General features: G+C 40.6%; 3 protein-coding genes across 7 annotated transcripts in view; 1 reads left to right on the plus strand and 2 right to left on the minus strand.

Moving 5' to 3' along the window:
- Window positions 1-11990, minus strand: part of ubr3 (ubiquitin protein ligase E3 component n-recognin 3) — a 33349-nt gene extending 21359 nt beyond the window's left edge. For all 4 annotated transcript variants that reach the window (XR_013453079.1, XR_013453078.1, XM_040201358.2 and 1 more), the window contains exons 1-22: window positions 10348-11990; window positions 9510-9649; window positions 9072-9224; window positions 8668-8823; window positions 8414-8454; window positions 8261-8327; window positions 8052-8182; window positions 7658-7886; window positions 6913-7092; window positions 6187-6320; window positions 5959-6045; window positions 5810-5875; window positions 5633-5722; window positions 5395-5523; window positions 5235-5287; window positions 5025-5158; window positions 4389-4474; window positions 4165-4306; window positions 3570-3666; window positions 2483-2624; window positions 2190-2294; window positions 1940-2110 (exon numbers count right to left, since the gene is read on the minus strand). Coding sequence is in view for 2 of the 4 variants with exons in the window: in XM_040201358.2 (XP_040057292.2) it covers window positions 1940-2110; window positions 2190-2294; window positions 2483-2624; window positions 3570-3666; window positions 4165-4306; window positions 4389-4474; window positions 5025-5158; window positions 5235-5287; window positions 5395-5523; window positions 5633-5722; window positions 5810-5875; window positions 5959-6045; window positions 6187-6320; window positions 6913-7092; window positions 7658-7886; window positions 8052-8182; window positions 8261-8327; window positions 8414-8454; window positions 8668-8823; window positions 9072-9224; window positions 9510-9649; window positions 10348-10781 (2967 nt within the window). In the remaining 2 variants the exon portion in view is untranslated. The remainder of the gene's footprint in view (window positions 1-1939; window positions 2111-2189; window positions 2295-2482; window positions 2625-3569; window positions 3667-4164; window positions 4307-4388; window positions 4475-5024; window positions 5159-5234; window positions 5288-5394; window positions 5524-5632; window positions 5723-5809; window positions 5876-5958; window positions 6046-6186; window positions 6321-6912; window positions 7093-7657; window positions 7887-8051; window positions 8183-8260; window positions 8328-8413; window positions 8455-8667; window positions 8824-9071; window positions 9225-9509; window positions 9650-10347) is intronic.
- Window positions 11991-13270: 1280 nt separating this feature from the next.
- Window positions 13271-15261, plus strand: mettl5 (methyltransferase 5, N6-adenosine). Of its 2 annotated transcripts, none has more exons than XM_040201372.2 (7): window positions 13271-13497; window positions 13579-13693; window positions 13788-13972; window positions 14307-14386; window positions 14628-14679; window positions 14748-14797; window positions 15155-15261. In XM_040201372.2, the coding sequence occupies exons 1-7, from the start codon at window positions 13398-13400 to the stop codon at window positions 15194-15196; spliced, it is 624 nt and encodes a 207-aa protein (XP_040057306.1). In that variant the 5' UTR covers window positions 13271-13397; the 3' UTR covers window positions 15197-15261. The 2 variants fall into 2 exon arrangements, with proteins under 2 accessions (XP_040057306.1, XP_040057307.1); XM_040201373.2 differs by having other exon boundaries at window positions 14628-14675.
- ssb (small RNA binding exonuclease protection factor La) lies at window positions 14854-19536 on the minus strand. Its single transcript, XM_040201369.2, has 12 exons — window positions 19312-19536; window positions 18522-18588; window positions 18346-18449; window positions 17472-17646; window positions 16924-17031; window positions 16736-16839; window positions 16303-16374; window positions 16179-16221; window positions 15954-16094; window positions 15685-15871; window positions 15459-15599; window positions 14854-15367 (listed from the first exon to the last, which is right to left on the minus strand). Exons 2-12 carry the CDS (start codon window positions 18579-18581, stop codon window positions 15288-15290), a joined length of 1215 nt encoding a protein of 404 aa, XP_040057303.1. The 5' UTR covers window positions 18582-18588; window positions 19312-19536; the 3' UTR covers window positions 14854-15287.
- Window positions 19537-20019: the final 483 nt, after the last annotated feature.

Consider the following 20019-nt stretch of genomic DNA (forward strand, 5'->3'; position numbering starts at 1 on the left):
GACTGACTGACTGACAGTGATTAACAGTAAGTAGAGGTCAGTGTGGAGGGGGGAGGGGGGGCGAGTGTCTTTATCATATTGGTCTGTTGACAGAAAGCATAGCTGCGTCATGTGACTCCACTAATCAGGTCACAAGGAGCAGCTGTGAGCCACAGACAGATCCTGCAGCGTGTGAGTGCTCGTAACCACGACAACGACGCACCTGTGCGGCTGCAAAAGTGCAGACACAGGACAGCGAGTTACACAGAATCCACACCTCAAACAAATGAGAACCAGCGCAAAACTATAACAGCTATCTAAAAAATACGGCGTTTGTATGAGACCCAAGACTCTACCGAACGCGTGGATGTGTTTTTATGTCTGTCCGGTAATGAATACGGCTCCTATGGCCGTTGACAGAACGTGTACCTTGTGGATTTTTGTGAGAAATATGTCGGCAGATTTGTATTGGAGCCTATGGGGCTTTTGGCAGAGGTTGTGTCACTCAAACACTCCTTGCGCCAAAACTAAAAAACTCTGGGATTCCATGAACACATTAATCCAATCAGCACAACCATACCCTCATTAATCTGAAGAAATGAAGCCTCTAGAGTGTATACTTTGGCTGCAAGGACAGAAGTTCCATATTTTTTTAACCAGATTCCTGCGATGCCCCACACTCTAGCCTCGAGCTCTCCACTGTAGCAGACGCAATACACACTCATGTAAAAGTCAGAAACGGAGCGAAAAACTAGTGAAACATAATCAGTGATTATGAAAAAAGTACAATAGATATCCACAAGCAGTTTTTTTCATAAAATAGTTTAGACCTGTGTCAACATTTGAAAGTTTAAATGGTGTCTGTAGCTGAAAGATTTGCGAAGCTGAAAAATCTGAAAGTTGAAGAAGTTTAGGAGGATTTGAAAGCAAACTCCATTTGAAAACCATGTTAAAATATTAATGATTATTGATTTATATAAATTCAAGCATAAGAGGTAGAAAGCTGAAAAGTCATAGCCCTCAAGCCAGAAAGGAGCTGAACATTTTAATATTTGAACGGTTTTAATAGCTGAAAGTGTGAAGGAGTTGAAAGGTGCCGCGGAAGAAATAGAAGATGAAGAATAAAGATTCGAAGAACAATACTTGGAATGCATCTCAATGCATTCCAACAATTATAATAAAGGGATGAAATCGAGGGTTCTGATTGGTTGAGAGGTGAGTCACAGGAGGGTGCGTTATTCAGCGATAATGTACAGTAACTGTTCACATTGACCCAAGCGTTCCATATCACTGCGCACTCAAAGTAACAGGTTAGATTTTGCGCGACAGTTTTATGCTCGGTGGCGATCGCCAAAAAAAGACCAGAAATCTCACAAATGATCGGTTTCGGGCAATGCGAGCCTTCGCCACGGGACAATTAAGGTGGACGTCATAAGCGATGTGAATGAATGAGATGGTGCGAGCTGTTTTCATGCACTTACGGGGACTACTTTTTATCTAGACTACTGAAATACGATACACAACGTTTGGTGGCTACAACTATTTTGTGCTAAAAGGCAGCTATTTACTTTCTATTTATCGTTTCACTGGTAACTGTGTTTGCCGCGGCCAAACAACACACCCGCAATGTTACTTTATTGGACGATAAAGTACAGTCTCTCGTACCTTATTGCATAAGTAAGCATTAGTGGTAGATTCTTCACTCATCAAGGGTGAACTATACCTTCAGACTCTTGCCTACAGCAGATACATAGCGACGCCCGCATTTAAGAGTGTGGTTGGACAGATTTATCAGATTTATTCAAGTCCAGTAAGCATTGGCCTTCTAGCTCTGATCTCCTTATGATAGGAGCACATATAGAAGTTCAGCATTCTGGCCCTAAGAGGCACTAAGAGCAAGCCTTTCAATGTTTTTTATCAAAACGACATCCCACTGTAATCAATGGTTGTGACTTCCTACCTGGCCGTAAGAAGAAGCTTCAGTGCTGGTGCTGGGAGGAGCTTCTCTCTTCACCTCAGGAGCCGTTTCGGGAACCCGAACCCTTACGAAGTTGATGACATGATGCAGATTGGAGAGCAGGTTTGTGCCGGGGAACCAGCTGTCGTGGCAGTGCTCCTCAATGCAGGGCTCCTGGAGGCATAAGACCCGGTGAGACACTTACGGACAGCGGAAGTCTCAGTGGCCTGGCTGTGACTAAAAACGATCTCACCTCATCCTCCTTGTTGTCTTGAACCTGGTTGTCCAAGCCCAGCTCGATCAGGTACAGCACCATGCACAGCACATGCTCCGACATGTTGGGATGATCCATCCATATCTAGAAAGAAAGTCAGTTTATTCTGAAGAGCAGACAAATACCTTCCCCCTCACTACTGATACCAACCATGCCTCGGTTTTAAATTAAATACGGCACACAAAAGCACTTCTAATTTAGCTCAAGGAACTAATTGAGATGGACGATCAGCATTGTTTTATACCACATGAACAGTTGTTATAAAGGCTCACCTTGTAAAGGAGAGTGAATATCACAATGTGCAGCGTCTTGCAGTGCAACAGCTTGATTAGTCCTTTGTAACACGGATGCAGGGCGGTCCTCTCCTTGTAAGGTGGCCATGGGTTGCCGGTGTGAATGCCAGACTGCTTTAAACTAGGTGACATGACCATCAACAAGAGAGAAATGCAGATCAGAGAAATGACCGAGCAACGCCGACTGAGCTCCGTTCAACAGAAGGGTTGTATTTCCACATGAAGAAAGGCGATTAAAGAAATCAGAGCTGAATGAAGTGACACCTTACATTGTTCAGAGTAACTCACTGGACAAAAGATTTCAGTCTATGCAACAGAGCAGCCGACCGGCAGCACATTTGCTCAATAGATCAGTGATGATGGGATCATTGTTATAGAATACTAGGGACGGCCCGACAGGCAATCCATCATGTTCAAAAAGTGTGAATGAGCAACAGGAGACTGGTGTCAGACTGTGAAGGTGGCAATGGCAGCTTCAATACGTTTCAAGGAGAAATGTGCCTTTGTTTCGTCTGGTTTAGAAGGCCTACAAAAAGGCATAATATATACTTACAAGTGGTACAATTAACTGCTTTCAATAGCAAAGAAGGCCTAAAATCCCATTATAAAAAGGTTATCTTCCCAACTTCTATTTGTCAGGGAGACGCTTGGTTATAATTAGCAGCTTCACACGTTGCAGCGACCATAAGGAGACTAACCCCAAGGTATCTCATTCACCTCTGTGGACACGTTTGTCTTAAGAGATGTCTGTACCACGATCCAACAAGAAAGATTTCCACCATTCTATTAGAATTTAGACTGAAATATTGATTTCTGTTGACAGCCATCTAATTGGAACCACCTTGAGCTCCAAGTAGACGCTACCTTTGATATTGTGGGCGAGAGAGAGAGAGAGCTGACCCTACGACACTGAGCAGAGCAGGGGAGGTTTTGTCAGCTTGAAGAATAATAATCAATTACATCATCTGATGCACCGTGATAAAAATGTTTTATTGAAAATCAATGCCCATCAGATATATAAAAACAGCTTTTGCCTGAGGACGTCAAGGCAACAGTGTTAACTTACAATGCTGAATATCTGTCCATGGCCGACTGGACGTCCCGCCGATAGACCGTCCTGAGAACGACCATGATGGGGTCAAACTCCTTCTCCCACACCTCCGCTAGTTTGGAAAAAGGGAGAGAAATGTTTTTTAACCTCTAATTACAAAGTGACATTGATTCCTTTTTCTTCCCATTTTCAGTTTCTCCATGGCAGTGGTGTAAGCCTGCCCCCAAGTGGTCTGCTGAGGACTAATGACAGATCTAATGCCAAGGCTTTCCGGACTCCTAGTCACCATTTTTGATCATTTTCTATTCATAAATGAGTATATTATGTATTGTATATTATGTGTATTCTGTCTCGTTTGTTTTGAATGATATTTGCATTGTTACTTAAATATTTTACTTAGAGATTTTTAAAAAAAAGGAACTTTTCTACACTATTCCCACAAATCCGAGTTATGCAGTTATGTGTGAAAAAAAGACACCCACAGTTGTGCCTGATGTTCTCTGTCTCGCACCTGCAAAATATGACTATGACCGGAGGACGTTGTGGATATAGCATAACTACACGCGAGACTACAATGGACCGTGAATAGATCGTGCTTTCCACTACGCACCTTTCGGTGTGTACATGCCCTGCTGCATGGAACCTCCAGGCTCAAACACCGGCGCTTTGAAGTCGGCCACAGCTGAGAGCATCTCCTCAAAACTGCAACTCCCTGGAACGATGCCACTCTTTGGGTTTGGATTCTCAGGAATCTGAGAAAACACCCTTAAGGAAAAAAATTGCCATGAATGACTAAATAGAATTTTCCTTTAACATATTTGTAGTGAAGGATACGAGGTCCAACAGCGCGCTGTGTGTACGGTCATTCATACACAACTGTGAGACCATTTCACCCCGAAGGATCTCATCATCCGTCATCCCTGTGAATGAGGAGAAACAAACATAAAGATCATAGCTGTACATTAAATATGAATAAGCATAACCAAGAGTGTGGAGGGGTTTAAGAAAATAGCATGTTGTGTCCTTCAGTTTGTTGAAGTCATAGTCTGTGACCGCGGGTCCTTTAAGATAACGCAGTTCTATTTCACTACAGGCTTTATTTTATTTCATAGGCTTACGGTTTGCTAAAGTTCTTACTCACTGTAGAAAAGTGCTTCCCAAACGTTTTCTGTCAGGGCCACCTTTGATTGTAACCCCCCACAACATAAAATATAATATTTAAACTCTTAAAAAATAGTTTTATTACATTTTGTAAACATATTTTCAAGTAAATTTACATTTTTCTGAGTTTTACTGCGGGGCTGGCTACCTCTCTCTTCACTGCGCTTGTCCGCTTGTAACCTGAGGGGGGGGGGGGGGGGGGGGGTTTAAGGGTTGGTGATGAAGCCGTGGCCCCCTTGTCGGCCCACCGTGGAACCAGTTTGGGAACCATTGCTGTAGACGATGTGTGTTCTCTGTTGTACTACTTACCCAAATGAACACGAAGGCTTGTCAACATGACCAAGAAGGTCAGTGCTCCTTCAAGCATCGGCCTCTCTTGCTCAGAGTCCAACACGGCGTTCTGATGCTGAGATGCCATGGTCAACAGGTCAACCACTTTGAACCTGTAAGACCACGGCTGACATTGCATTACACCTGTAAAATATTACATGAATGCAGGTGTAAAAAGTGAAAGCTTACCTCTCAAAAACACTTGAGATGAAGTAGTCCGGATCGAGTCTTGATGCACAAACCTGAATGAAGAAAAATAAATGAAAATGGGAACAGAAAATGAAAATGTTGGTTGCTAAAACGGTATATGAGGGATGCTGATTGTATTGCTATATCATAGAAAACTAACCTGGAGCAGGTAGATGTCTGGGTCGATCATGGAGTTGCAGAAGTGTGATTGCACGTAGGTCATAGCCTGTCCCTTGATCTGCAGACCATTCCTGACCCACATGTTACTGTGGATCTCTGACAGGGATGCCTTTAGCCATACATTGCAACATGCTAGTTACCATGGGGTTACATACTTCGAGAGGATATAGATATGAATTAAAAAAGACACAAATCGGTTTATGGGCTTAGTGTCACACCTGGATTTGTAGTGGATGCACCATTATCTTCATCAGCATCTCTTGGTCAGGCAGGAGGCTGTCGAGGTCTAGGCCTTGGCACTTTACAGCCTGAGCAATTTTCAAAATAATTATTTTGAAAAACACACAAGAAAATACTTCCAAATCATGGCTTTGGGGATAGAGCTTCTGACAAACCTTGCTGAGGAACATGGCATAGTACCGGTGCAGTGGCAGGTGAAATGTCACTTGATTTGGAGCAGGCTATAAGAGATTTAAGAGTCATGAGAAGCAGGTGGGGAGAAAGGCCGGGTTTTTAAAAACAGCGGCGTGGCTTTTAAAAATACCTCGTCAATAAAGCCAATGGCATCGAACCAGATCTGCAGGGTCTCCAGGCAGTAGCGTACCACCGTTTTACTGTATTCCTGCGTCTCCTGTTAACAGACAATTTATGTAAACATCGGCATACGGTCAGACGGTAAAAGTGCATGCATGCCAGGGTGTGTTCCGTTAATCATCAGGAATGTGAACAGGAGATGTGTGCGAGAGTGGTCGGAGTGTAAAGACAGACTTACTTTGACCTTGCAGTGGGTCAAGAGACCCCACATTGGTTGTGCACAGGCCTCGAGCTCTGCTGCAAATGCTGCATAGTAGGTCTGAGACTCAAACTCCACATGTTCGTTCAACTCCCGCTTATTCAGGTTCATACCTATTGCAGGAGGAAACGGTTCAAAATGTTTGTCAATGCATTCGGCACAGACCTAAATATATTTCTTTGATTGTGCAAGCATAAAGGATGTCTGTTGGTTTCTTTTCATAGAAATGAAATCCATCTGATGAAAGCCAAAAACATATCTATTAAGACACAAGCATTCAATACAATGTCACTGTGACACTGCACATTAAGTCAGAAAGAGGATACTACAGCCGAGGGGGAGCGATATATTTAGGGATGTGGTGGTAGAGTAGACACGGCAACAGAGCAGCACTGACCCCGATCCTTATTCAGTTATATATTTCCCAACTCACTCCTCCTGTGTGCCTCTGCCTGACCAAGCATACCGTTGACACTTGAAGTCGAACAGAAAATTGGCACAAGGTTTTAAATCATGAGTTGCGTTTGACCTCATGCGTCATGGAGAGGATGCTATGAAATCTAAGAGAAATGGCTGTATCAGGACGATTTGTCTCAGCTGTTAAACTTAAGAATTATCAAAAAGATACACATACAGCAGGGCAACAAGCGTATCAGTACTAGATATGTATTTCAAGATTACATTACATTTACCTATATGACTTACCTTGGAAAAATGACACAAAGCTCATCCACAGCATCAACAATGAATGGTCCTCGAGGAACTTTTTTGCAACACTTTGGTGTGAAAGGATGTTAATAAAATCACTAACTAATGGCCAGTAGGTGTTGTTCTTCAACAGAGCTTCACTGCAGTTTACCACAACATGACGACTGTTCTCTTCATCTATGCAAAGAAAAGGGAGACAACAACACCCAAGACATAAGTTAGTTTGGTTCCCTGTGTTTGATCATTTCAAAAGCAAGAAGAGACGAATGTGGTGAAAGACGATACACTTGTAATTTACACAACTCAACACCAAGGCTGCATCAGGTCAGGTACCTAATTTGTTCAACTAAGTATCCAGTCTTTATGAATATAGTTAATGATAAAACACTAACTTCCATATAATGACCTCCAGGTATGACGTAATCAAGGCCTTATGGACAAATCCACAAAGAGTGGATATTTTGGCTAACAATACAATTTGAGGTTTTAAATGTTGTGACGTTAAAGCTCCAGTACTCGGTTCATCATGCACAGTGCCAGATTATTGTTCGGTCTGTAACATTAGCAGAAAAATGTAAATTAAAAATATATATTTATATTTCAGGAAATCTAATGTGATGTGTTGATCCAAACTGAAAAACCAATGAGGGACCTGCTTCGTTCTCCACAGAGCCTTTTTGAACTGTGATTGGCTGTGGTCTATCTACAATGATTAGAAGCCTGATACAGTTGGACAGCTTACCCTGAAGTTCACTTTTAATAAGGCAACTCTCCATCATGTAGAGAAGGACTGTGACCATGATGTCCAGCAACTGACACTCCTCCGTCACATGTCGAGCAAGCTCCTCGTTGCTAAACAGCTGCACACTAATATGTACAATGCGGTTGGACATGGTATCTGACTCGTGGCTTTTCATCAGTGTTTTCATGATGAATGCATAATGCTGGACAAATGTTTTTGTAAATGTGATCTGCCGGAGAGGAAGAGAAAAGCCCATAACACAATTAAGGCGTACTGTTACGATGCCGTTGCCTTTAAAAAGGACGATTCTTTTTGCCTTTTAGACAGATATTCATCCAAAAGTGATAACAGGCTTGCATTTCTTCATATGAAGGTAATCGTGAGAGAAAAATACCTTGTAATCTTGATCTGGCAACATGTTTAGTAGGAAAGTGACCAACTTCTGAGGAAACTCATACTTTATTGTCCAAAACAGCAACTCCTCTAGAAAGCATTTATGCTTCAGAGACTCAATAATACACGGGTCTGAGGGCAGAAAAGGGCACAGGGTAAGATGGCCGTTTGGTGTAACATGTACTTGCACTATATTTTCTTTACATTTACCTTTGGTACTGCTGCTCAGCTTCACCCTCTTTCTCTGTCCAACAGACTGCCCTGCATCTTGGTCTTCCTGTTTAAAAAATGTTTAATGGTTAAATTTCATATGATGTTATCGTTATTCTGTTATGTTATTCTATGCGTGATGCTGGCACATACCTCTTTACTAGACTCGTCTGGGCTCTCTGGTGCAGGGGTTCCTAAGTAAACCAAGAAAAAGAAAAAGACAATCTGTGAGCAGCAGAGAAAGTGGTTATTGCAAGTTCACAGGACTCTGGCCATATCAAATAATGTTGGGCTGGGACTGGGAAGGGCCATTATAAAGAATTTAAAAACAGTTTTGAAGTGGTTTCTAACAGCTAACAGATGGCTAGTGACTATATGCTTCAGATAAAAGGATGTGATTATCTTACCCAATAGGACCATCGCTCCTGCACCGCCTTCCGCACCAACGGGGGCATCGGCAGTAGCCCCTTGGGCTTTGTCCTCCAAAGACACTAGGCCTGAATTCTGCAAGGCTGACAAATACTTGTCGTAGTTCTTTTGAGCATACAAATTCTCCTCTTGGCCTGCAACAGGGAAGCAAAACAGAAATTGCATTACATGTTTTAACTAAAATTCTCGAGGAAAGAAGTTTTACCAATAGAAACGTATGAAATTATAATGTAGGTGTTTCTTTCTCCGGTTTTGAAGTGTCATTATCCGTCACAAAGAAACACAAAAACATTACCTAAAACCAAGCAAGAAAGAAACCACTAAAATGATGTAATAGGCCAATGGAAATAAGGCCCACACAAACTCCAGTACAGATATTTACCCATGCTCAACTCCTTGAATGTTTGCTGATTGGTCAAGATCTTTGTCAATACAGTCCTCATCGCCCCTCCCATCTTTGTGAGCTCCTCCAGGAAGGAGATCTGAGGTTCCAGCTGCTGCAGGACCTTCTGCAGATCTCGCTCAGTTGATGTGTCTGGTAAAGCAAGATAAGTGATGTATCAGACTTGGTACATGGTGAACATAATAACATGTGAACAGTTGTAGAACACTCATATCCTGCTTGCACAGTTATTACCGTTTTGCACTTGATATGCAACAGTAGGTCCACATTATATACAAGATATGAAAACAAGAGGAAAACATAGGAAATACTTTTAGTACTAGGATGATAAAAGTCAGTTTTTGCAGATACATAATTTGTTCAAGATGGCCAAAGTATATCCTCTCCTTAAGAGAGCACTGTGTGGCGTGTCTTCACCTGGTTCAATGTATCCATCTCTCAGATACTGTATAATGCAAAGGATAAAGTGAGGGAGAACCATCTCAGACATCAAGAGAAGGTCTCGAGGTATTGAGGGCACATTCTCCCCTGTTCTCAACCGATGCAGTCTGCAAAACCTGCAAGAAAAATAATAATATTTATATTAATGTTCCAGACCGGTCGTAGAATTCATAGCAGCCTTCTCCCTCCCATCTCTTTTTAATCTGGTTATTTTTTAAATTATATTACCATTCCAGTTAAATATATAAATGGATTTAAATATAATTTATTGCAATAATAAAATAATGTGTTTTGCATCACTCCTCCAATTTAGTACCGTGGTAATGATTATACACTATAGTCTCTAAAGAAGAAAGACTACAATTAATAATAACAATAATAATACTATTCTTGGCAACACTTGTGTTCAAGCAAATAACATAATAGAAAAAGGAGGTAAATAAAAACAATACTTACAAATGCAATAATAAGATATTATCGTAGCTTATCTTATATTAAGATATGGACTAAGCATCCATGAAGTTACATAACACAGAACACAGCTGGGGTATAATAGGTACTGTTCTGGTTAGCCACACTAGCCCCTCAGAGCAGCGCTAACTTGACGTACTTAATCTCAATAATACAGCAGCGTTATAATATTCAAAACAGTTGCTGACAGGCAGTTGCGCATATCTCATACAGTAATACATGTACGCTAAATACAACACGCAAATAAGGAAACGCCATTGGCCAAGTTAGCTCACTTCAACTGTCAAAACGATACTCGCCGCTAGGTTAGCTTCGCCGGCTTAGCTAGCTAGCGTTAGCTCACCCACTCTCTCGCATGACATTAGCGTCTCCACAGTCACAGGCCCCACCCGCCTGGCTCCGGAACATGTTGAAATCATGGCCCGTGTGGTCTCCGTTGTTGAAGCACTCGGCGCACAGGGACATGCACGGCGAGATGCCGCAGGTCCTGCATCGGTACGCCACGAAATTCGCCGTCCAGACCAAGCCGCACAGGGTCGCGTTGTCGTAGGACCGGACGGTTTTGCAGAACTCGTCGAAACCTTCGCCGCCCGCGATTAGGCATTTACACCAGTCCAGGGCCTCGGTGTCCGCCGCTGGTTTTTCGGGATTTAGCACGGAGTCGAGCAGCTCCTGAAGTTGCCGGACCCCGGAGCTATTGTCGGCCCGATTCAAGTCTGCCTTCAAGTGGCCGGCGGTGGCTTTCTTGTCCCGGCGCGGCAGCGACGCCGCCATCATGCACTACGGCTTGTTGAGCACAAATTTATTTTTGTTGTCTTGCTACCATGTTCTCGGGCTTTCTCGCGGTACGAGCGGTTACGTTGGTCGTTTCGCTGACGAGTTTAGCCTTCGCTGGATGACGGGACACGAATCCGACTCAAGTATCCGATCGAGCGGAATCGAAAGCGTTCGTCCCGTTTGACCTGCTCGGTTGTTGCGGGGTGTTTAGTTCTCCCGTTTCTAGGTAACCGAGAGCTTCGTTTTGGACCGTCCGCCCCTGACAGACTGATGAAGATAGCACGTTATCTTAGTGCACCCGTGCAACACAGACAGAGACCCCCAAACTCGACTCCTTACAGCAATTGTTAGGCAAATTATGAATTATTTTTTAATAATTTAAGAATCCGCCTATATACAATTTTAGAATAAAATTCAGTTTCATGTTGTACGTACATTGTATTTCGCTGTGTATGTATTTCTCATCAATTTATTTTTTTTCTTTTATTAAAAATGTGTTATTGTTGGAATCTGAATTTAATATTAACATTACAATGTGCTTTTTATTTTTTATTTAATAATGAATTCCTATTCAGTGTTTAACCACCAGGGTGTTGTAAAGCAGTCATTATTAAGAGAACTGTTTATATACTGCAGAATACTTTGGATTAGGAGGAATAGTCAATAGCTGTTGAAAGGTGTAGCCAAAGTCATGGCATACATCCGTGGGCGTGTTTTTATTGTTGCTATTGAGTTAAGTTGAGATTAATTATAATGCTCCATATTTATGGAAAATCATATTTAATAACTTGTATTATTTATAGACTTATATTGCTATTATTAGCAATCATATAAAATAAACACTTTTATGAATGGTATCACATAAATCATGGCATGTGTCCATGGGATTGTTCTCGTTGTACTACAACTGTTATTCTGAAAAAGTTTGCTTTTGCATATGTTTAATTAACTTAATTCTAATGCATCTAATGATCTATTGTCATTACATTTTCTTTCAGAACCACAATCACTGGATTAAGGAGCACTTTTATGAATTAATATACGCACAAGATATTGTATCACCTAAATAAATATTTGACCTAGCGGTCATTAGTCAAAGTCTGCTAGTATGGTTTGGTCAAACTAGTGCTATTGTACACCTACACTCACTGGACACTTTAGTAGGTACGCCTGGTCAAACACAAATTGCTATCACATAAAATCAAAAACAATAAATTGAGGCACGTAGAAAAGGGAGAGTTGAGCCATGTGACCTGCAGGGAAGAGGGAGGTATGTACCTCAATCAACAAATTATATCATATATATATTATATATAATAATCATAAATAATCAACAAATTAAATTGTTGGATTATACATTTAAGATTAAACTGTATAGATTAATATGTGCTGTAGAGTTAAATATAACTATGTAGCTTGACATTCAATTCTGCATCACAAGTGGATTTTTAGCGATAGAAAACGTAATAACTTCCGAAACTTTCAAAAACCTATGGATTGTTAAAACCTTAACATTATATGCGTCATCCACAAAACGAGGGAAATGTGGCGCTTACAGCCAAGCTACAGGCACCCATACCCATACTAACGTTTCATGTACATGAAATATGGAAACTTTGTTACAGACGGTCATCCTGTAATGGTTCAACAAGTAGTGCACACTTACTTACATTCATCAATGGAAGGCGATCTACTGGAACTGCCTTTGCGATCGACCTATTGGGAACCCCTGTCATCGATGGATGGATGTATTTAACGAGATATTGTACATCCTGGTCTGAGAAAAGAAAAAATGTAGAGTCCAGGAACAGTTTAGTGACACGTATACAGAGGAATAATTTGGAAATGTGAAGACACATCAAAATGTAATGTTCAAATCAAATTCTATAGACAAACTACCAGTAAAGGATCAACGGACAGATTATTTGATAATTGGTAATTGTAAGTTCTAATCTAAGAACGCTTTATTGATTTAACTGCTAGTTCTTTGTTTTAAGACGTGATGTACATTTATTTTTCGCATAGCTGCCTTTTCTCGCCAACTTGTTTGTTGGCGTCTTAAGAAGCAGGGTATATATTTCTTCATGTATTTTTGTATTTTCAACTGTTAAAGTTAAAGTAACTGTTATAATAAAATGTCTAATTCTGTGCTCGACCCTTTATTATGCTGAGCTACTTCACTGATGCAATGAGCTCACGGTATTTAAATGATCCCTACTACAATAAACATCTAAACTAAAGACGGGTCTCGATAAATTTGCCTTTTGAATTTAGTCGCTGAATCGAATTAAATGTTTACATCAAATACTCAAGATAACGAACCATTGCTAATCAAAAGAACATGTCATCAAAAATAACTACTGTAGTACAACAATAATGAGCCCACTTATATATAAAATGATTTTGGTCGAGCTACCATTCACAAGGTACACAAACAAAGGAATGCATGTAGGAACTACCATCACCTTTTCCAGGGTGGAAGCCGGATTGTTTTGATTGATGCACACTGCAGACATTCTTCCGGCAGTCGTCTTCAAACAAGCTGTACAGCGATGATGGCCGAGGAATACACGTTGTAAATAGTTATCTGGGTTGTGGCACACACAGACATTAATAATGAAGCTTAAAGAGTTAGAGAGTCATTTACAGCAAGTGGACTCGTTTAAAAAGCCGAAAATCCTTCTTGAGCAATATCCGACCAGTCCCCATATTGCTGGTGAGGCGACAACGTGTTCCCACTGAAGTGTTTTGATAGTGCACATTGCTCTCACTAACTTTATGTGTTCCCTGCACACAGCATGCATGCTTTATACAATCCAGAGCACGTTTGATGACATCGAGGGTAAACTAGTCGCAGATCTGGGATGTGGCTGCGGAGTCCTCAGCATTGGGGCAGCGATGCTTGATGCAGGGTGAGTGTGTCCGATCATCCAACACAGTCTTCATTACATCAACATCGTTGTTTTCAATGGCTTTATTCTTCATTTCTCGTTCTCTCTTATTCAGTTTGTGCGTCGGCTTCGACATTGACAACGACGCACTGGACGTATTCAGAAGCAATGCAGAGGGATTTGAGATTTCTAACGTGGACCTGGTCCAATGTGACCTTTGTTCTCTGGAGGATGGTGCTTATGCGAATAAATTTGACACTGTAATAATGAATCCACCATTTGGAACAAAACACAACCAGGGTGAGTACAGTTTAAAGAGCTTCTATGCCGATTTAGTATTGCTTCAATAAAATTATGGGAGTTCCAGATCAGTCGAGCAGATGCTGAGGTACCCGTGTTTAAGTTACTGTTGTGTGGGTCAAAGTATGAAAGATACAAGCCTCATGCTGCAAACGGATTGGCATCTCTCTGTAGGTACTGCTTTTCTGGTAAACTCCAATATGTATAGATCTCTACCCCACCTGATCTTACACTGCTATTCGGTAGTTAAATATAGAAATAGAATATATGTATTTTACCCCTTTTAATACAGTCCTGTCATTTTTCATGTAAGATAGGTTTTTCTTTGTTCCAGGGATAGACATGAAGTTCTTATCGGCCGCTTCAACCATGGCAAAGACAGTCTATTCACTCCATAAGACTTCAACACGAGAGGTGAGTAGGGTCCGGTCCGCAATGTCATACATGCAATTTCAAACGGGTTCAGGATCTACTCAGCCGCAGATTTCTAGATCTATTTTTGGGTCAAAAAGTGAAAGACAGGATTCTTTTGAATGTATGGTTCTGAATCAGATTTTTTTTTTTTCTTATCTAAAAAGGTGTAACTTTACTTTTAAGCCCCACATCTACATCTGTAGTAAGAGGATTGATGAAGGTTAAATACTTGTGATTACAGCACATTCAAAAGAAGGCCAATGACTGGGGAATGAAGATGGAGGTAATAGCAGGTAAGAATAATACGGTGCAGCTTGACAACAAATCAAGTTCACACGTTGACTATGTGTTCTCTTTACAGAACTGAGATACGACTTGCCAGCATCTTACAAGTTCCACAAAAAGAAGACGGTAAGGCAGCTAAGTGTTTAGGCTTGACTGACAAAAAAACATAAGCACACATTAGATTTATTTTGGGGGGTTTATTTGCTATTCACATATGGAAACTTAATAAAAAATAAAATCAAAAAAGAGCAAAGCAGATTCTCATCATTCACTGTAGGGATTCTAACAAAGGAAAATAACTGTCACACAGGTCTTACACGACATACTAAATGTTCAGGTGTAATTGAATTGATGTCAACGTGCAGATTTGTTGGATAATAAAATCAAAAACATGTTAAGAGAAATATAGGTTTACAGATGAGAGGCACAATATAAAGACTTAAAAAGCTGAAAATTGACCATGTTTTGAAAATGGTTCTCTAGGTTGACATCCAGGTGGACTTCATACGATTCTCCAAAGCCTGAAACTTCACTGGAATGGATTCAAGTGGCCTCTGCATTTTCACCGTTAATAAATCTTTTCACAAAAATTCTGCGTGCACTTGTGACCATGTGACTAAGATCCGTTTTCAGTTTTGGGAACCTTTGCTGCGGGACCATCATTGTCCTCTAGTTCTCTCTTTGGGGCAACCGGTTCTAGAGGAAAAACAAAAAAAAAAAGTAGTCAAGATAGTCAGGCATGCAGGGGCCAAAGCAGGTTATAAAGACTACTATAAATGACACTTACTTTCGCCCTCATCGTCGCTTTCAAATTTAGTCTTTTTGCCCTTGTACTGACTTCTGCCTTGATCTCTTCCACCTCTGCCACCTCTTCCCCTTCCTCTTCCACCGCCACCTCTTCCCCGACCACCCGATCTTCCTCTGCTGACTTTAAAAAGGACAGGGCAGCTACATTAATACAACGTCATGCCTTACAAATAGTTTAGAAGTGTAAAATATGAAATGGCATTTACCTCTGTTTTTGGAGCGGTTGTATGACTCCTGCTGTGCCTCGATAATATTCTTCAGTTCAGCTTTCTCCTCATCTCCATCAAGTACCTGCCAGTTCACACTGTTGTCCTTGATCTTCAATTCCCCTCCGCTTGCTTCCTTGGCTTTGTCGAACGCCTCCGTCGCATTTCCGTCGAAGAGGAGAGTGCCCTTGTTGAAAGTAAAAACAGGATTAAAATGACGTCTCGCCTTTCTACCCAGAGTGCGTAGACTGTTTTAAGAGTTTCCGTACCTCTTTGGCCCCTCTTGTAAAATTAACCCACTTAATCTTTCCATGCCCCGAGAACAATTCATGGAAGTCCTCTCGTGACACATCTTCTAGCTCTCCTGAAAACTTCAACAAGCAACCCGTCTGTTCATCCAAAAGCAGACCCTGCGACACAAAGCACCAAATCATTAATACTGTGGCAAGAGTCCAGCAAAGTGCAAAGCTCATTAGCCATACGGAGCAGCTTACCATTTCTTTGTCTTCAGCATTTTTCTGCTGCTGTTCCACGTTCCTAAACGTTTTATGAGGATCGTCAGTCATTTCTCAAGAATACACAGTATGTTGTCAGAAAGTACGCATCGCGTGTACTCACTGTTTAGCTTTTGCTTTTGTCGCGGCTTTAAATTGTTTTCTCTCTTCTGTTTTCTTTACATGGTAGGCTTCTCTGCAAGTAAAACAGCAATGACATTTACATGGTAATATTCAGAAGTTTGTGTTGCCAGAAAAGAAATAATCCTTTTCTAGATCAGATGTTCAACTCAGCTGGAAAAACACCAACTTTTGGTGCACTTAAGTTTCTGGAAATGAAGCATTGGGAAAACGATAAACCCAACTTGTTTTTAAAAAGGGGTGTTAAACGTAGCCGTGATCATAATCCATGTTTGAAGAAGCCCTAAAAACACGTGCCATTATTTGTATTAGTGGCTAACACATCACATAATGTGCTAACATTTCGCAAATCATAACAGCAATTGATCAATTATCCACTGTGGATACATGTTCATCCAAGAAACTTTACAACTTACCGTGACAACACAAGCATCTCGTTGTCTTTGAAGGATTTTATGTCTGAACGTTCTAGGAACAGCTTTGATGACTCCTCCGTGTCAAAACATATGAACACTGATCCCTATAAAAAGGAATACATTTAATTAGACGAGTCTCCCAAACTCCCAGGGAAAGTCTAAAATTGCAATTGTTAACGTGAATTGACCTTGAACTGCCTTTGCAGGGTTCTCCTCATCTGAATGTTTTCTATGGTGCCTTTTGGATTCAGCCACTCCTGAATCTCATCAAGGGAAATGTCGAGGGGAAAACCTTTCTAGAATTGAAAAGATGAGAATGCGGAGAAACATCAGTACAATCAATACATATAGCAATACAAGAGAAAATGTCTGTACAAACGCTAGCTAGGAAAACACTGTCCATAGCAGCCGAAGCTAATACAGTCATGTACAACAGCACTACAAATAGATTCTAATTCAAAGGATATAATGTTCAGTTTTAATTGGAACCGTTTTAGATTAAGTGTTATTAGGTCCACCCTTATTCTATTGATGAGCATAGGCTAAGACAGGAAGACCTGTTCAGCAGGATTACAAACTGCAGCCTCCAAATGATCAAACTGAAAACGAACCTTTGTGAAAGTAAAATATATCACAGAACTTGTTTTTATACTTTTATATATATATATATATATATATTAGCAAAACTCAAACCAAAGACAAGCCTGTGCATGCAATTAAAAAAGGAAAATCTTACCATGTACACAGATTTCTGTTTGAGTGTGTCTTTGTAATCATCATTCACTTCTGGTAACGGCTTGTCTGGTGACCTCCGGACCTTTGTCTTGTCTTCGCTCACTTCCAAGATACCGGTCTTGGATTTCTGGAGAGCTTCAACAATAACGCTGGTTTCTGTAGTTAAACATTTCAGTCTGGAAAGAAGAAAAAACAAATATTCTCTCAAAAGGGAAAGTGAGGCAAATTAATTACTACTTGACTGCTCTATCAAGTTATTCAGTTTGATTAGAAAGTTAATTTGCTGACTCGTACAACTCGACACTTTAATTAGTTGGATTTGGCCAAGCTGTCAGTAAGATGCTCACTAATTGTAATGGCCCTGCATTAAAACCTTACATTTGGACAAATTTCACATTCACTTCTAGGAGAGTCTTCCTATATGTGTGCGTGATGGGGTTGGGGACAGGGTCAGGTCATGTGCTGATCTTGCCTATGTCATACAACGGCCCCACAAAGTGTGAAGTCATCACTGCCTTTCTCACGTTTTTAGTTGATGTTGCCCTATCTTGCTATGGAAGCATCAGTAACTGATCAGTCATGTCACGCAGATGAGACCCCATTCAGGGAGGTCAAAACTAATAATTCCTCTTCAGCTGTAAAAAACAAAAGGACACATGCATTGCAAAATAAATTGCCACAGCGTTAATATTTAATGTGTATATATACACACAAAAACAACATGTTGGTCAGTGGCAGCTGTTTTGTACTAATGAATGTACTAATGAATAAAATCCTAGTACCAATCCCTAAAAAGGATTGCTTTTTGTTAATTAATCAAATGAATACAAGTAGTTGTTAAACACCATAGACAGATAAAAACAAGGATAACACACCTGTTGAATTTGAGCATCGTCTCCAAAGTCACCCAGCCATCATCAAGTTTCAATTGCTCTTTGAGAAACTTGTCTCTGGGAAGATTGTGATCCCCAAAGTAGTACTGTGGGTCGGGAATGAGTCATTTTTAGAGCTGAATTACAAAAGGGCTTTTACAAAATATATAATCAAATACCTCAATTTGTCGGGCCACTTTCAGCTCAATTGGAGACATCTCTTCTTGCTTTTCTGCCATGATTGCTCTGCGCAGAAAACAGTAATACGGATTATTGTATTTATATACCAACAATATACCATGTTACATCTAAAGAAAACAAACACAAGTTGGCAGTCAAGTAACCAATTAAATTGAGAAAAACATTCTCTGGTTCCAGCTCCTCATAACTCATACATATAATATAACTTAACTCGTAATGTGGGAACAGCTTTTCTCTCATATCGCTGTAAACGGATTCCCTTTATTGGTTTAGTTCAAATGAAATAAAAACAAAAGCAGTGGGTTTTAAACAAAGCATATACGTTAAAATTGTCACGAAGAGAAGTTTTTATTTTGCCCGGATGTAATCATGCAGCAAGCCAACATGCTAGCTTAGCGTAATTAGCGTTGTCTGCAGCAGCTGTACACCGGCCACGCTGCGTTCGCACCGTAGACTTTAGCTAACGCTAGCTAAATGGTTCGCGCACGAAGAGCGAAGTCACTCGGCTTATTGAATCTAGAAAGGGTGACAAAACACGTTTTATTCAGTGGGACATTTATTTAACGTTATCCCGGTTACATTAACGTTAGTCATTTACATTCGGAGTTGACGTTACTCCATATTAGCGAACCATGCCGCTTAAACACGCAAGACGAAAGAGCCAAGCATTACAGTTGTTTTATAAACTCGCAGAACCCTTCAAAGAATATATCCAGCTAATATACACCATGAAGAAATCCGTTCGTGCTTACTGGAAAAGTTACTTACGATACGTTGAGTCTCCGCTTGCAGCACTTTTAGCCGTTCAGAGCCTTGACTTCTCTGCTCGCACGTTGTGGAAGTGCGTGCTACGGCACCCGCCGAGGACCAAAAAGAGTTCGTCCATGCGCTGCTCCGCCTGCCTGTCACTCAGCAGCTGCAGTCACTTAACGTTACATCTGTCACAGCACCACGGTGTTTTTGCACTTTTCTATTTTACGCATACCGGTTTGGGGTTGTATGTTATTCTTAAGATTTAGCTACACTTATTAAATACAATTATTATTTACATGTTATGCCACTTTATGCTTTTACTCAACATGTCGGTGTATTATCATCATTACTTGCCAAATGATATTATATACATTATTTGATGTTTAATCTATGGCATGGTAGCATCATGGTATTGTAACTTAAGTAGAATTTTCCTATACGTTTTTTCCACCACTAGTCAGAGGCGTATTGGGAACATAGTGTTTGTGCTTATTGATGTCCAATTGAGAAAAGAGACAGCTGCTACATATTGTATGCTCTGATCAAAGTTTCAAGCAGAAACGCGTGGGCAGTTTTGTCGTGCTGTGTTGTTCCAATATCCCAAATTACATAGATTTCTTTATTATTGTAAAGCGCCTTTTGTTGTATAATGCTTTATAAATACATCAAATACGTTAAATAAATTCTGATTTAAATACAACTTTCATCAAATATGATATAAAT

This window comes from Gasterosteus aculeatus, chromosome 16, assembly GCF_964276395.1.
Source record: "Gasterosteus aculeatus chromosome 16, fGasAcu3.hap1.1, whole genome shotgun sequence".
Lineage (NCBI taxonomy): Eukaryota > Metazoa > Chordata > Actinopteri > Perciformes > Gasterosteidae > Gasterosteus > Gasterosteus aculeatus.